This window comes from Lepisma saccharinum, chromosome 1 (genome assembly GCF_977018435.1).
Source record: "Lepisma saccharinum chromosome 1, izLepSacc3.1, whole genome shotgun sequence".
Taxonomy (NCBI): domain Eukaryota; kingdom Metazoa; phylum Arthropoda; class Insecta; order Zygentoma; family Lepismatidae; genus Lepisma; species Lepisma saccharinum.
Window position 1 is genome coordinate 83,844,397 of NC_139229.1, and position 17,212 is coordinate 83,861,608.

The 17,212-nt window shown below is 41.7% G+C and overlaps 1 protein-coding gene across 3 annotated transcripts in view; it reads right to left on the reverse strand.

Moving 5' to 3' along the window:
* LOC145997198 (uncharacterized) overlaps positions 1-17,212 on the reverse strand; it is a 304,738-nt gene that overhangs the window by 91,490 nt on the left and 196,036 nt on the right. Inside the window, exon 1 of one of the 3 annotated variants that reach the window (XM_083133937.1) lies at positions 16,369-16,521. The exons of the other annotated variants lie outside the window; for them this stretch is intronic. Within the exon in view, the coding sequence (XP_082990063.1) occupies positions 16,369-16,456 (88 nt within the window). The 5' untranslated portion in view covers positions 16,457-16,521. Of the gene's footprint in view, positions 1-16,368; positions 16,522-17,212 lie in introns of those variants that run through there. 3 annotated transcript variants of the gene reach the window in all.

A 17,212-nucleotide genomic window follows, 5' to 3' on the forward strand; every position in this document is an offset into this window, starting at 1 on the left:
GCGTTTTGTTGCTTATAGGCCACTCAACCAGCTATATTCTGTCCGGGAATCTGTGGAGGAGCGAACGAAAATAAGAAGTACCTGCCCTCTGCGCAACTAGTGACTCGAGAGGGCCCAACCAATGAACGCGTGAGAGGAAACGGGATTGCGTGGAGGGAGAAAGAGACTGCAGATACCTTCGCTCCGCCCACTCGCTATCTCCCCTTCTCTACCGTTCCTCCAGAGATTCCCGGAATAAAGTATGCAAACAATTCTGGTTAGCGATTTATCCTTGTATAACTGCAATTGAATCGAAACAATGCATTGGACTTAATGTTTACTAGGCCTACGTTATATTTATGTTTGATTCTACTTGGTGCTTAATTCAGCGACACTGAAATATCCATAATGTGAATCTCCCTCTCTGCAGTTCCCATTTTGCCTTAAGGAGAAGAGGAACAATTTCCCCTTAGGTCGTTCTCTCTGCTGCAGCTCCGAACACTGTTGCCAGCTTCGCTATTTTGCAGACAGATCTGGCTCTTTCGTGCACTCGTTTGGCTGTGAACTGTGTCCCCCTGCCCCACTATGATGCCATCACTGGCTCCAGCCCACAAAGACCAACTTTTGCTATGAGTATACATTTTGCACGTGACGTGATATTGTTATATTGGCTGCGTCGCCTCATCCTCTCTTACCTCCCCAGCTACTTTTATATAGTGCCGTGGCTGAGATGAAGATGACAATATTGTTATTCGGGAACCCTTTACTTTCGATTTCATACGACTATTAGTGGATTATTGCGATGGGTGATGCCGCCAGATCTAGACGATGGAAACTAAGAATAAATTGTCATCACTTTAAAGTTAACGGTAATAGAAGCGCCCCCACCCCTGTGAGACTTACGATTACCCTAGGAGGCACTTTATGCAGCCTTCGTTAACCTAGCTGCTTGAATGTCAACCATAGCTCTATTTAAGGTGAAATTTTGCTCTTTTATGCACAACAGGTTTGGCAACACTGCCAGGATGACCGTAGGAGGCAAGGAGAAATGGAGTACGCTTGTGGGACCATTATTTTATTAGTTCTCTTTGGAATATCAAACATCCAATGACGTAGAAAAGTACATGGACGGAAAAAGGACACGTTGAAGTACCGTATGTCTTAGTCGTAGGAAAAGTCTAAACTCCCATTTGATTAGCCGTAACTTTAAGTTGCAGTTGATTTCCCATAAGGAATACATCAATACTTATTGATCATATTTTTTCCAACATCGTATCTAGCTTAATAATCACCTTAAAAAACCGCTTCCACTTGCAACATGGAGAGAAATTCATACTCTCTTGTATAGCCAATACAAGGATTTCTTTTTTTTAGTAGCCGTGCCCATTCCGACGATATTGAAATAAATGCACAACTGGTGAGTAATTGCCACTCTTCCCCCTGACCACTGTTTGTCAACGAGTTTCTGTGTGGTGATACGGCATAAGGTGGCATGGAAAGAGGCGAAACGGGTAGAAATCAAATTATCATTCTGCTCAAGGAGCGCAAACCTTTGCACAGTCGACCGAGCCTTGGCATCAGGAGTGTCAGGTTATACCGTTTGTCACTTTACTCGAAATCTTTCAAGCATTTTAGCGGATGAGTAGGAAATTTTCAGTGAACTTTCTACCCACCGCAAAGGCCTATAATCCTTATGTACATAACTACAATGAGCAACAAACGTAAACTATAGCTAAATCAACTGGTGATTGAATTGAGGTACTCACGGCAGCACGGAGATCAAGTGGAGGAGCTTGAACCAGAGCAGGGCGTCCTAGGAAGATTCCGCTAACGAACTGGGGACCTTTTGGCCAGGCGTAGGCCTCGAAACCCACAACACAAGTTTCCTTATTCAGGCTGTGCGAAGGCTTCCATGACGTTCGCATTCCAACGCTAAAATTTTAATTTAATTCCGAGAAACTGCAAACTCAAAGCTTTCCCACTGCGATCTGCGTCACAAACACCGACGGTGAGGCCACTTACTGTAACCATAAAATGCACTGTGCGTAACTTTGTAACTTACGCGAACCAGCTGCTCCTGATGTTCACCTACCGTGTAAAAACTCAACGCTTCTTTACTTGCACAGGTCGTTCACAAAACCTGTCTCAAAACATTCAATTGTTGTGTGTTTATGAATAACAAAATAACACAAAAAAGGTAAAGTGCTCCCCTGTGCTTAGCACCACGCCATGAAGGCGTATAGGGGGTGTGGGGGTAACGCCCCACACTTTCTTGATCCGGTCATGAGTTGGAGTGATGTGATCAGCATCACGCCCCTGACCGCCTTTACCCCCCAGGGTTTCCCCCAGGTACCCAAGTCATTCGACGCTGGGTGGGCGCCAACGTTAGAAAAGTTCCCGGATTTGAACCGAAAAATAACACAAAACACAAGCAAAAATAGATGGTACCATTTCATATTATTTGGCAGCATTTGTTCTGACTGAAGACAGATAGGCATACTCCGAGAAAAATATATCAACACTTTATGGCAGGTCATTATATGGGGTGGGAAGTCTGTAGAAGAGAGATTTTTCTTGAATTTCCAGTCTAGGATTTTCTGAGTAAGATGGATTTGTGTTACGTGTTGCGCGCAGAGGCGATCGAAAGTGGGATTCCTATAGGAGTGTGTTGCATCACATTTTGCATCCACACACGGCACTGATAGGAAGTCAGTAGAAAGGACAGGAGATACGGCGTTCAATTGCGTTCTGAGGCAACCTTGTAACGAACTATAGCCAGGAAAAAGTAAAGACTGAATCGATTCTAGAGAACTGAGTGGGACACGGCGTGGAGAGCAGGATTCTCTTATTGGGGAAATGAATGACTTGAAGTATAATGTGATGGCTGAGATGTCACTGATTTCAGTGAAACGATACAGTAAACGTAAGAGACGCATGCCTTTTTTGTGGCTCCTATAATATGTTCCTCAAATATGAGCTTTTGGTCGAAAACAATGCCTACGTCTTTGTTAGATGATACTGCTTTGATCTTATTACCAAATGTGGAGTAAAATGATTTTAACAGATTATTTTTGAGAGAGATGGTGAATGTGTGTCCATGTCATGTCAGGAACCAGGAAGTAAACGTTGTTATGTCAATCTGCAGGAGATGAGTATCAATGGAATGGAATTGAGATTGTTCTGAAAATTTTACAGTCATCTGCGAATCTTGGATTTCTATTTTTGTAGTTTCACGTTGCTCTTATGCCAGTTTTGCCCAATCGCGACGATACGGTAGAACTATAATTAGATTAAATTCATGAAGAGAGACTGACATCGGAAAAACCAAATGTCTAGTCAACTTATTGGAACCCGGAATTTCGGTGGCGAGGACAGGAGTCCTAAACCAACGAGGTTGTTTTTACAAGAGCGTCTCCGTGTCATTCTCATCTAATTTGGAGACGAGGCTGAGACTCGTCTCTGTACGATCCCTAGGGAAGAGCATTTCCATTCACGGGAAAATCGGTCACAACCAAGTGCTTATCAAGAAGCTGGATGAGCCCCAGAGCAGCTTTAGAGCAGAAAATCTCTGTCCACTCTTGGAATCGATTCAGGATCTCCGGTAGTTAGACCGCAAGGGCTCCTCTCGCCCGGCATTCCCCCGTGAAGCAAGAAGAAAGGAAGAGGCAAGGTCGTTCGAGCGACCAGCTTTTCGTAATCCAAACACAATCTATGTCATTGTCTCCGAAGACACGTGACCAGCCTGTCTACGCGCACGAACCACTTCCTTTCGGCAAGTCCCGTGACGTCATCTCAAACTGTTTGTCATTCCCGATTTGCCTGACTTCTTCCATGCGAACCTCCACGGCGTCTCAGGTCAATGTTACTAATATGTAATCATACAGCTGTAATTCCTGTTTTCATGAACTGACTTCATAACAGAAAATATCTTTGAAACGAGCAAAATATCATTTTATATCGTATTTTTTTATATTGTCACCCTAATTTATTATCGGTTTTGGGCACAGGGCTGTTTTAAGAGCCCCCCAACACAGGCTGAATATTCAAGCTTGTAAAAGGTAATAAGACATGGAGTGAGTCAAGAATTATTCTGAACTACGTATGTAGCGCCCAGCTAAAGGAATACAAGAGGAGCGACAGGAAAATTTAAGTTTCATGGGGATCAAGTTACCCATTGCTGGTTAGATCTCTGATTTAAAACCATTTTTATAGAAAACGTTTCTTGGTATGTGTCAGCCACCTTATTCGAAAGTTACCCAAATAATATTTCATTTTTCTCTGCATACTTAAAATTGGTTTTAAAAGAATCTATTATCCGTGATCTGAAGAAAACAATATATGAAATAACAACTGTTTCTATACGAATAAAAAAGTATTAATAATAATGTTCTTCAAATTAAAATATCTGTCCAACAGGCTGCCACGCTTGATCCCCTTTCGCATTTAAAATTGTCCAAATGCGCCAAAGGAACCTCTTCGAGGGAGGCGCCAGGAATTTTCAAGATAACACCATCCTATTATTACCTCTTTTTAGGCTTTTGAACATTCATTCAAAATCCAAACTAACAAATTGGTAAAAATCAAGAGGCCATGAAACGAGGTATCGTTCGACCAGTTTACCACTAAAAACTTTCCAGTGCCTACGTTCAATTCCTCCCTTGCCCCGGAAGTGACGTTGATAGCTTGTGCAATGGATTATCAGTTTCGAAAACTATTAGCCTGTTAGGAAGTTACATAGCATATATTTCTCATTGCAGTCCTATTAACATAGACAAGGATTCAGAAGAGTTGCTGTTTGTAACATTTACATCCCCTGACACAATTTTTTTTAAAAAGAATGTTTCTCTCCCTGTCGGGCCTCCTTGATGGCGCAGTGGTAACGTCGTCGCCTTGTAATCAAGGGATCCAGGTTCGATACGTGGTGGAAGCACATTGCACAGTGGTTCCAATCTCACTTTAAATTTTGTAGTTCCAGTACCGATTAGCCTATATGTGCATAAAGTGAACTTAAGACAAAAACTCAAACCTCTCTGTCATGTTCTTGTGTGAACCAGGTTAATAGAAATGACCAGAACAAAATTTTACTCCAAATTTGAAGATTAGAGAGTTCACAGAAAAGAATGGTTATAGTTACACTAATGCTGGAGCGAAATATCCATTACCCTACACCCAGATCACTAAGTATCTACATGTGTTTTCACTTCAGAACTAGTTAATGAATTTCCCAAAGGAGTACACTCACAGTATAAACGTCCTGAAACCTCTCAAGTAGGCCCACTTGTTGCACTTGCAAAATTCAATCGTTGGTCCAAGTCCTGTCGACCGTTGCGAACAAGTACAAGAATTAAAGATCGTTGCAGTAGTTTCTAAAGCTTTCTGAAGAGGTTCCCTTGCACTGATTGCAGAAGGACCAGACAATACGAGTACGTATGGGCTACGTAGTTCATGACATCACCGCGAGGATTGAGTAGGATCAGTCCTCTAATTGAGCTTTATGGCATTTTCGTGACGAACGGAGGAACACAAATCAGGATTATTTTTTTTTTTGGGGGGGGGGTGTCTTCGCTCTTGTTTCTACACGTCTGACGGAACTTAACCGTATCCGAATGCTGACTTGTATCCAGCAGTTTCCGAGATTGCGACCATCTCTGATGAGTGCACGAAGACAAGTTTTCCTTCGCTTTCATCAGGTGTTCAGGGTCGACTCGATGGGCTCGAAATCAATTTTAGAATAATCTCTTTTGTCTGAAAATGGGGATGGTTTCGTCTCGAACGACGGCCTTTTAAAAATCGGACCCTACGAGACCTGTCGAGACGAGAACGAGACAAGATCTCTGAAAGCGAGACTAGACAAGACGATACTTTGTGTACGAGGCTCTATGGCTCCATATACAGAACACCACAGTTATTTCACTATGCAACTTATTCGGACATACCTAGGAAATATAACTGGATAGTTAATTCATTAGTGGCAAATGTGGTCCAGTGCGTCGTGGTTGCATACATTCACAATAAAATTCCTGTTTTGGAGGATTTTGTAGCGTGACGACAAATTGAAAAAAAAAAAATAGGAAAGTTGTTTGCCGCGGCACGCTGTGCATGTTTTTACACTATGTATCTGACACACGAGACGAGATCTTGAAGAGACCGAAACTTGCTATTCGAGGCTGAGACCATAACGAGTCGGATATGTCTAAATGGAGACGAGACCGAGAACGAGGCAGGCATTTACAACCTGAGACGAGGCGAGACTGCCAATTCTCGCCTTGTCTCGATACCAAACCTATTTGGAAGACCCTGAACATATTGAATTCTCATTACACGCACGCACACACGGAAAAGTCTTATGTAAATTACTTGAGCTGTAGCAGTTCAGTGACATCACGAATAAGATTTATTATCTAGTCTCAAATCGTAATAATTCTCACATTGATTTGCGGAAACTCTTTGAAGCGTGTAAACGTACAATAAAATCTTCAAAATGGAACCCAGATTGCTTTCACAAGGCCTTTAATCAAGTGGGGTTCTTTCTTCTAAACCTATTATTTGAGCGTTAGGAAGAGGCAAGGAAGGCATGCATGATCTGTGAACCGTGTCACAACAGGAGGATGGGGACAGCGCGAATCACTTTCAAGATACCAGTTAAAAAGTACTGAGTACATACGAGGGAATGACGCAAGTACGTGTAGAAGAGTTGATAATGGCGAACGTAACTGAGAATTGCAAATTGTAATATAGGAATCTCGGGTTCGATTCCCGATGACATCTTTACTTCAGCCGTTCGGATTCCACTCCAAATTATTAATTCAGTCGCAATCAGCCAATCTGTGCATAACTGCCAGGGAAAATATAGCCTGTCCCTTTTATCTCTGGAGCAGGCGAACGAAAAAAGTCTCTGCGCAAGTAGTGACGCGAGACGACTTCGCCAATGAACATGCGAGAGGGAAAGGTATTGCCTGAAGGGGTATGTGGGGGAGCGACTGCAGTTATCAGCCTTCGTAGCAGCGCCTACTGCCTCGTTGTGCCCACTCGATCCCCCCTCCTTTTCTGACGCTATGCGCAGCCTTGCTCCAGAGATATCCCTGTCCCAGCTAACTGTGGAGCAGGGCCGCGCATAGCGGCAGAGGAGGGAAATCGAGTGGTGAAAGCGCAGCGTTGCCAACCGTAGGGCCCTGATCGTACATGTAAGGACGTACGGTCCAGACCTTTGCCGGTACGCTAAATGGGCAGCTTGTCAAAATTTCCACTTGCTGTTTTATCCCTAATATTTCCATAAGAAATTCTTAAGCCAAGCGAACGGACCTGGGGACAAACATACGGTCCGTTTGCCATGCGCGTACGGTACTATCGTTTTCAAAAGTTTGCAACGCTGCAGAACGAAGGAAAGAAAGCGGGTAACTCCAGTCGTCCATTACGCAATCCCGTTCCTGTTGCTGTTCGTTGGTGGAGCCGTCTCGCGTCACTACTTGCGCAGAGACTTTTCTCGTTTCTCTGGTCCACAGTTAGCTGGTACGGGGTTTAGCTGGGAGTAAGGATAAACAGCGAACAGAGCCTGCTCGCCGTAGTGAGCAACTTCTAAAAATAAATCACAACAGAGTAAATTACGCATCTCTCGTTTCCAACGCGTAATTAAGAGTGGATATAAGAACGGCCGCCACCATTCTTTCTGCGTCGGACCAAAAAAGGGAGTAGTTTGTTGTTCACATCCTAATTTCTCCGCCTGTTAGCACTTCCGCTGCGTGGGAGGAAGCCTTTACGTAACCTCGCCGGCCGGGACTTACTTCAACGGCGAGGAATTCTTCTATCTGTTGTCGCCGGCTTCGTCACTCGTTGCCCAACAGGTGGCGGGCGCCTCGTGAATAAGGCATTTTATCGCGGAGCTTTGGCGCATGATTTATCGAACGAGGAAAACTTGAATGCATGGCGGACCTCGTAAATAGTGCGAATACGTTCACCTTACCAGGAGGTAAATTTCGCATTGCAAAAGCACCAGCCACAATTCCGTTCAAGTGGGATGCGCTAATGAAGCACTAAACTGGCACTTTCAGAAAAGTCCACCATATCAGGTTCCTGAGGTTTCACACTTGTTTGCACTCATCAACATAATGCTCATAGGCATTAACTTTATGCTTTAAGTAGACCGTGCTTTTGTAAGTTCCGTTATGAACTTAAAACTTAACGCCCACTGACACGAGGAGAAACGCGGCAACAGACGCGTTTCCGGCGTCTTAGTGGGGGATAACCTTTAAGATAACCTGCAGACTTCTAGCACGGGAATTCCCGCTTCTGTTCCGAACTTTTAACTGTAGTGGGCGTTACACCATTTGATTTCAATGGAAACGGACAACAGAAGTTCTGCTGCTTTCTGTTGCCGCTTTTCGTTGCGTGACGTGTTGTTCTGGTATTGAGTCCCATCGCCACTGTTATTTGAAGCTTTCTTGTTTTCTGGCAGCTCTTCAAAATGGCCGAACACGGACATGTTAGAAGCTCCCAGAGGGAACAGAACCCAGGATTTCTCCCGATAAAGCGAGAGCGCTAACCATTCAGGCATCACAGAAGTTTGACTGCTTTTCTCCATAAGGTTCGGCTTTTGAGAAGCTCGTAAATGTCTTATTCAAAGAAGAAAAACTCCGAAATTCTAATTTTTGAAGTTTCTTAAGAAACTGATTTCTTTAGAAATAACCTTAATGCTTTCAGAAGGTACTATTGCCTGTATCTTTGTGGCTTTACGGGTGAAAAACTCTCACAAAACATTCAAGCAACGGTGGATGTCATGCACACGAAACTTATATGCGATCCAATAAAAAAATAACACAATTTTATTCCAAATTTATTATTATCGTCATATCGTTTTGAAGACCTCTACTTGATCCACGAGATGAGCGAATATCCAGCACAAGCGTTTCTCATTATATTTTTACATTTTATACAGTTAATGTACTGAAATGCATAGGTTTGTGTGTTGTTTATTGTTTTTACACACCTCGTTGAAGAAAAAAGCTTTCAAAGCCGAGGGAAAAGTTTACTCACAACATTTATTGAAATAAGTCTTGAAGCTTTCCGGGCGACGAATCATGAAAAGATTCTCTCGGACTGTCGATCAGGTGAGTCGTGGAACAGATTACAAGCTTTCTACCTTGAAGATGAGAGTGGCGTTAGCTCTCGAAAGCTTGGAATCTTGTCCACAACTCACCTGATCGACAGTCCGAGAGAATCTTTTCATCTAAATTTATGTTGTTTGACTTCTCACTTAAAACTATTTTTTCTTTTAATTTTGAAAAGTGTGTAACCATTTATTATTTGGATTAAACAATAAAATATGAAAACAGAAAATTATACACTAAATGTTTTCGCTGTAACGTATTTTTACTTTGGCTATTCTGTTGAAATACGAACTAACATAACTAAACTTCTGTTATTAACAATCAAAATAACAAGGTTTCTACTTTTTTTTGGTAACTTGAAATATACCTAAATATGCCAAATTATGCCTATTTCCTGAGGGGAGGTCCATCGACCGGTTCGACTCCCCCCAATCATGCCCTCCCGACGCCTATGCTCTTCAGTCGCTCGCTGGGAGCTCCAAAATTTATGTCCTCTATCTAGAAAGGTAGGAAATGTCGGCGATGGGATTCGATGTGCTGACGTCACTCAGTGAAAAGTCGCTTGGCAGGCGTTCACCCTCGTTGCGCCACTGAGTTTAGCTTAGTGATCTAATTTGTTAACAATGTAGAACCAACAAACCAACAGGTGATATCCCACAATGTAGAAAGTGAGTAGTGAGAGAGTTTCTTCTCACAATTTACATACAACTTGAGAACGGGTCATGAAGTCCTTGCCAGAAAATTCCCGATGATGATCGCTCAGAGAAATGGCATGTGTCCCATCCCTGCAGAAGCACCGTTAGCCAAACAGCCACGTCATTGTCCGTGGAGTGTCCTTGCTGGAAATTGCCCCTACAGCCAATGCGACACATTAGCCGAGTCTCCAATTGGCTGTTGAAAGCATAAACCCACAAAGTGAAGAGGTGTGCAAACATCCCCCTCGGATCAGTGTTGCACTCGTGGCCGCTGCAAAAACAATTCACCGTTCGCCCAGCAAAGTGCACTGAAACGAACAGAGAAGCGTCTAAATCCCCTAACTCCTCGCTCTTTCAAATATGGGATTAAAGTGAGTGATCTCATTTTGAAGGAACTTGAATTTCAAACTTCAATTAAATGATCGCGTTTGCTAATGTGAAGATAAAGGTGATAAACATACATTTATTTTAAAGTTTTTTGTTATTATATTTGGTTACATAAATTTCAATAACTTTTTCTTTTTGCTTGAAAATAGTGAAATATACAGCATAAGACGACGTTTCATTTTATTTCATTTTTTTAAATTTAGCGTCGCCTTTCCGCCACTTTTGTCTAATCGCGATGGTGAAGATGAGTCATGATGGTGAAATTGGTAAAGGGACACTGACAAGGAACATCCATGCCCACGCAGGGATTCCAACCCAGAACCGCAAGGACGATGTTTCGAAGGTAAGATACAGTATTAGTATAAGGTGTAAGGACCCTTCTAAAAATAATATACTTTCTCCAAACATTTCGTTCCAGTTCTGCATAAGATTCCACCCATCAATATATGTAAATTATTCAGTTTGCGATAATACACTGCCTTCCCGATGGCGCATTGGTAGCGTCGTCGCATTGTAATCAAGGGGTCCCGGGTTCGATATCCGGTGGAGGCTCATAGTGGTTCGGATCCCACTTTAAACTCTAGGTACAGTTCCGATTAGCCTTACTGTGCATAAAGTGTACTTAAAACACGAATTCAATCAATCAATCCGATAATACATTTTTCAACCGAATCAATCAATCTTGTGCAAATACATTGTACATCCGTGTCGCTTATGCGTTGCTAGCGGAATGATGCCACACTTATGCGCATGTTTACACACATTCTCTTACGGGAATCCCTGTCGGAAGAGGCTATTGACTTTCTTCGAGAGGTCATCGATTTCAAAAGATTTCGAAGACCGCACGAGATTGCAATAGCTTGTAAAACACTCAGCGTATAATAGTTTCCAGTCAGTTTCACAACTATGCGAAATACTGCCAGTACCGCGAGTTCCAAAATTTCGGTGTGGACACAGAATCGTGAGAACATATGGTGAGACACTCGAAACGACTCCAGCGAAGCAGTTTTCGAATTTTCCTCTCCCTTCGAAGAACCTCGATGATATTCCAATTTCCAACATATGAAAAATTACATCCCCAGCTCCAATTATTCTCTCCTAGCCTGAAGAAGTCAGATAAGAAAAGCGGGCTCGGCGTCGATGCGGTGGCCGAGCGAGTTGCGGCCGACTCAAGATCTCATCATGACAGGTACCAGGCTCGAGTCCCGACCTAAGCATAAGCGTGTCTTGGCGAGTGTCCCTTCATCATTTTCGTGCAATTCTCCACATCGTCACAATTAGCCTGGATAGGAAGAAAAGAGACATATCGTAAGATTTGAATTGATCTGTGTTATTTAGCTTCGTTTTTCTGCCACTTTTGGCTAATCGCGACGGTGAGGATGATATGATGAGGGGACACTCGCAAAGAACATCCACGCTCAGGCAGGGATTCGAACCTGGAACCCTGTCTTTGTAGCGCGTTCAAACTCCGTCACGGAAGTCGGCACAAGAAAACTACAATGAAGAGTCGCATTGCTGGCAGGCTTTACCCTTCAGAGGTTGTTGAATTAAAATTCTAAAAAAAAAAGTGTGGTTAAACGTCGTATCGAGTAAATGTTCTTGAAATACTTCTGTAAAAACATTCGGTCGTGGTTTTCGAATTTTCGAAAAAAAAAAAAAAAAAGAAGAAGAAGACAGTTTTAAGTCCTCTTTATGGCTCTGCTACACTAACTGGGACTTCAGTGACAACTGCTGCATATGTGCCTTCACTTAGATATCGAACCCGGGACTCCTTCATCACAAGGCGGCAGCGTAGGCCATAAGATATTAGGGAAGCCTGGTCCACAGCAATGTCCATTTCCTACAGGGGCAATGAAGAAACCAGCGCTCGTCAGAAACACTCGATCGAACGAAGCAAATTCCTGGCATCGGGGGACATTTTCCTGTGGGAAGCGGATGATTTCTTGCAGGCGGAGAACGCCTCGTCACCCAGAGCCTTGAAGCGTCCGCCGATCAATCACATGAACCAACACTTTTGGACGGTAGCCACACATGAACAAAGGACAACACCACCACCTAAAGTGTCCTGTCATTGCGACACTCTCAGCGGTCACTCTCCGATACAAAAACTTCATCTTCTCCGAGGGAAACCGAGGGGATAAAAAGCAGAGGACTTTGCCGAGAATTCTTCCAACTACGGCTAGTTTCATCTGGATGTTCATCATGGATCTGATAGACTCGACAGCGCTGTTGTCCCAAAATTTTCAGAGGGTATATGCTAAGTTTTGTGAAACGTTAAATCCAATAACTGAGGTTCGCGTTTCCATTAAATATTTGGAAGAAATCATTCAACTTCTACAAAAATGCCATTCACAGCAGAATACTGATGATGGCGATGTTATACCCATAAGAGATATTTTAAAAATAAGTTAAAAATATGAAACACGTAGCATGTTATTGTATTGTATTTGTTCTTCTTTTCTTGTTTTGGAAAATGAAAAACTTGGAAAAATACAAAGCAATAATTCTCTCTTTTTTGTCGTCCTCTCTGTTTAGAACTGAAGTGGAACAGACATCCGCGAGGACCCTAAACTGCTCCTCCCCCACCGACTTCTTCTTTGGTTTTGATAATAAAAGGCAGCTCTCAATAAACTTACTGGAGTTAAATATAAACGAAACACAAGTAGAAGGCATACGCTAATGAGTACGGTGTATTTATTTCGACGTGTACCTACGACAACAGCCCTGAGACTCGAGATGAGTACGAGGACATCGTCTCGATTCGGTACGGTGTCTATTCATCATGTTCTCGATTAAATGTTTCATGTTTCTTTTGGTCTTGTAATAGGACAAGGGTATGCTGTAAAAGTAGTCCCGAGGCCGGAACGAGCCAGCTCTAATAAAGGCGCTGTACATTATTAGTAGGGACATTGAATTTTCGCGATGCGCGAAATCGCGAAATGTGAAAAAAAGATGCAATTTTGAACATTCTGCACATAACTACACCCCCAATGATGAAATATGCATGAGTTTTATTCGCGAAGTAATGCGAAATGTGTGCTTTTGCACGAAATGAAAGCTTTTTCGCGAAATAACCGTGAAATATCATCAAATTAGGTAGAAAACACGCAAAAACCGGCAATCGAGGTTGTGCGCGCAAACTGTCGATTTGTAACGAAACGTTTGCCTAAAGTTTCCTACCACTTGCAGCTGAAGAACGTTTCATCTTCGATCACATAAGGAAGGCGCTGCAAATTGGGATTTCCCATGCACATAATCTCAGTTCGAAAACTTCGCTCCCTGTCAAGCTGCATTCCTTTCTTCCCCCGAATGTCTACTCAACATCCAGTTTCATTGAACTTGCTAGCTGCAGCAGCGATAAGATTAGTCTGTTCCTGCACATCAAGGGAAACAATGGTGTCATTTGTGTTCAGTCATGAATGAATTTTGTTTATCATCATGTGTTTGTGTATGTGCAGTAGTGATTACTCTTTATTTTAATTGTTGGACAGCAAGGATATCCTTTAAATACATACAATGAATAAATCACTTGAGATATGCAATTTAGAAATGAAGTGATTTTGTGTTGATGTTTTCTTTTTGGTTGGTCAGCTAAGTACTTGTGTATGTGTACAGTATATAAAAATGAAGTAGTTTATCCATTTATAGCTCTTTTGTATGTTGTTCCCTCTCATAATGAAAAAGTGTGTGCCAATTTTTTTTTCCACCGCTGGTATATACCGCTGATCTAACATTTTATTTACCACTCTACTCAGTTTTTATTTACCATAAATTTGTCTCCCTAATTATTAGATATGAACATACCACGTTACAGGTTATACCACCACACTCGTACCAGTAACGCCTGTACCTAAGAGGGGGGGGGGGTCAAGGGTCCAAGTCTCCCTCGACATGTGAAATATTTTATAATGTGAACCTACAAAAAGCGATGACAATTATTCAGATTTTGCAAGAAGTTCGATTTTGGTCTTTCGTAAATTAATGGGATGTCTATGGAGAGAGGAAGGCTTCTCTACAGTCTGCAATATTAGATATTTTTTGTTTTATAATCATAGATTCAAGGCTACCAGACTTCCAGATTTAGTTGGGACACTTCACTTTCTTCTTAATCCCTATCGCGACTTCTTTTTCGAATTGCAGTCATGATACGAAAAAATTCCATAAGACATGTTCAATATAATTCATTTTATTTTATTTGTATAATTTTCTGAACATGGAATTATCATGGCTGTTCAATTGTGCTGCTGTAAAAAAATTATAGGAAATTTTAACACTTTGTTCATTTGCGGAATACAGTACTATTGGAATACTTTAAAGAATTGAATGTAAAAAAATAAGAACCAAGCTGTACGCCGCGTGACAGCCTTTCTCTGTACGCGACTGTGATTGTCGGGTCAGGGTGGAACAATTGTTGAGTTGAATTTTTCCCTTTATTTTTCGACCATAATGCTGCACCTCTACAATACATGTCTAGCTCTAGCTGCAACACAGTGGCGTCGCCGGGATTAATTATCAGGGCGTGCTGAGGGGGGGTCGGAATAAAATTTAGGGGGTGCGATGTTGAAAATAAAGAAAGCATGAAATATACATGCATGCATATCAGAGGCGCAACCACGAATTTTTGTCTTGGGGGGGCGCATGTACCAGGATAAACGTGCCAATAATAATAGTAATAATGACATTATTATTATTAGTAGTAGTAGCAGTAGTAGTAGTGGCAGTAGTAATAGTAGTGGTAGTATCAAAGACGTTAATATCCTCGTAAATCACGTAAAAGGGGAGAAGTAGGTGCTAAAGCATTTGTGTTGGACAAACGATTTCAAATATTTCAACACGTCCAATTTCACATTAGCTAATAATTGGAAACAAGCACACAAACTGTATTTTTGAAAGACAGAAAATGCATGACGAATATAATTATTTTTGTACATATGACCTGTAGCGATGTAAAAAATAACATATGCAACATGTTAACACTAAATTGTGTACGTATTCGAAGTTTCTTTATTACTTGCATATAACATTATTTAAATGCATTACATAATCAATTCATCCGCATCATAACAAATTATCAGCAAAAATTATATAAATCTCTCAAATGTTTGCGCTCCTCTTCATTCAAACAATGGTTCATGCATTTAAGACCAAACTGCTTAGCAGTAACAGTCGGATTGATTGATTGATTTGGTGTTTTAAGTCCACTTTATGCACAGAAAGGCTAATCGGGACTGGACCTACAGTTTAAAGTCGGATCCGAACCACTATGTGCCTACACCGGGTATCGAACCCGGGACCCCTTGATTACAAGGCGAGTAACAGTCTGAAGTTCATTGTTTGTCTTACTTCTCTCTCTCGTAATTTACAATGTATTACAGAAAAGAATGAAATCGCTCGCTTTGCTTGCAAGAAAATTTTTAATTCCTAGTTATTGCAAAGTGAAAACAATATTAATTTAATAGGACGCCACATCCTCTTTTTTATAACGTTTTAATTTTGTGTGTTCAGATCCGAATTTGAGAAAAAAAAGTTCGAAATGTTTTTTATATTTGCATAAAATTTGACATCGAGGATGGCAATTGGCTCTCTGTGCCCCCGCCCACACAGGTGCCCTTGGCCGTCTGGAAGAGACAAAATAAAGAAATACATGAAAACTAATTCCATCTTGAGTATCATTTTGTCCTGCTACTCTTAGATTCCGCTAGCGTTGCTTTTTTTTTTTACTTCAATGTTTGCCCCATTGCCCCCATATAATAGATTTCCGACCAAGGTTGGGGGGGTAATTCCCCTCCCCCCGCCCCTCCTCCCCGCTGTGGTTTCGCTAGGAGCTATCATTCAGTTTGCCCCAGATGCTGCGGTGTCAGGACAAACCCGAAGTGCACGGCAACTTCATCTTTCTTAAAAATCCCTTCGGCCGCACTATCACCCAACAACGAACTGTAACATTTCTTCGCGAACTTTGGGCTCCTCGACAGTCTGAAATAGTACTTTACTAAACATGTTACGTGGAACATAATATAGAACGTTACGACATATGACACTGTAATAGTTAATGTTCTCAACATAAGTTTTGAATAGGGGGTGCTGAAGGGGGTGCAAAAGAAAATTTGGGGTGCTTGCGCAAGCACTCCTTCGCGCCCCCTGGAACTGCCTCTGCTGCAACACTACCATATCTTTCGTTGGTGGTCGCCAACAGCTTTACTCACCGAACATGAACGAAGGAACCGCCCTGCGCAGAGTGTCAGCTGCATTCGTGTCTTGAAGAAGAATTCTTCCCCTCCACTTGAATTCCATCAGGACTTTTATGCAAACACGTTCTCTTAGAGATTTATATAGAATTGGAAAGAATTTACTCAAAATTTCGAAACACATCCTAGCTTCGTATCTGGGCAACATCAACAATTATCGGAAAATATTAAGGGTTAAATACACTTTTCACGGTGCAAGATTCTGTAAGTCCACCCATTCTTTTGTATGTGCCATCATCCTTGTATTGCACTTCTTTTTGTATACAAAGATCCACATTTGTACACGAAACAAAGGGCCACTTACCCCCCTGAGATATTTGGAATTTAATTTTTTTCTGAAATTTCCCGAAGCGGCAAAAATCTCGTATTGTTCACACTATTTCACTCTCAAGTGATTGTTTTTGCACTTCTGGAATAAAAACTTAATTTCAAGAAATTTCAGCCACTTATAGCGCAGAAATGATCTAGAATTAACCTTTTTGAAAGAAAATCCTTTGGACTTTCTCGGCTTTTCGGGATAAAAGTCAGGAAATAATTTCCCAAAATCATGACCTGACCTTCGTAATTGGCACCCGGTCGTTATTATCATTACTTATCATTACTTATTTTTTGCTGCACCCTTCGACACGTAAAAACATAACTCAGAGATACCAAGTCGTCTCTGTTTGATATCAGTGCAATATGAAAAATTACAAAACGACAAAAAACTGTTCATGAACAAAGTGATAGATGTTTATGGGAAGGAAGCAAGGAGAATCCAGTTTCTATCTAATAGAAGACTCGAGTCTGAACTTGTACACAA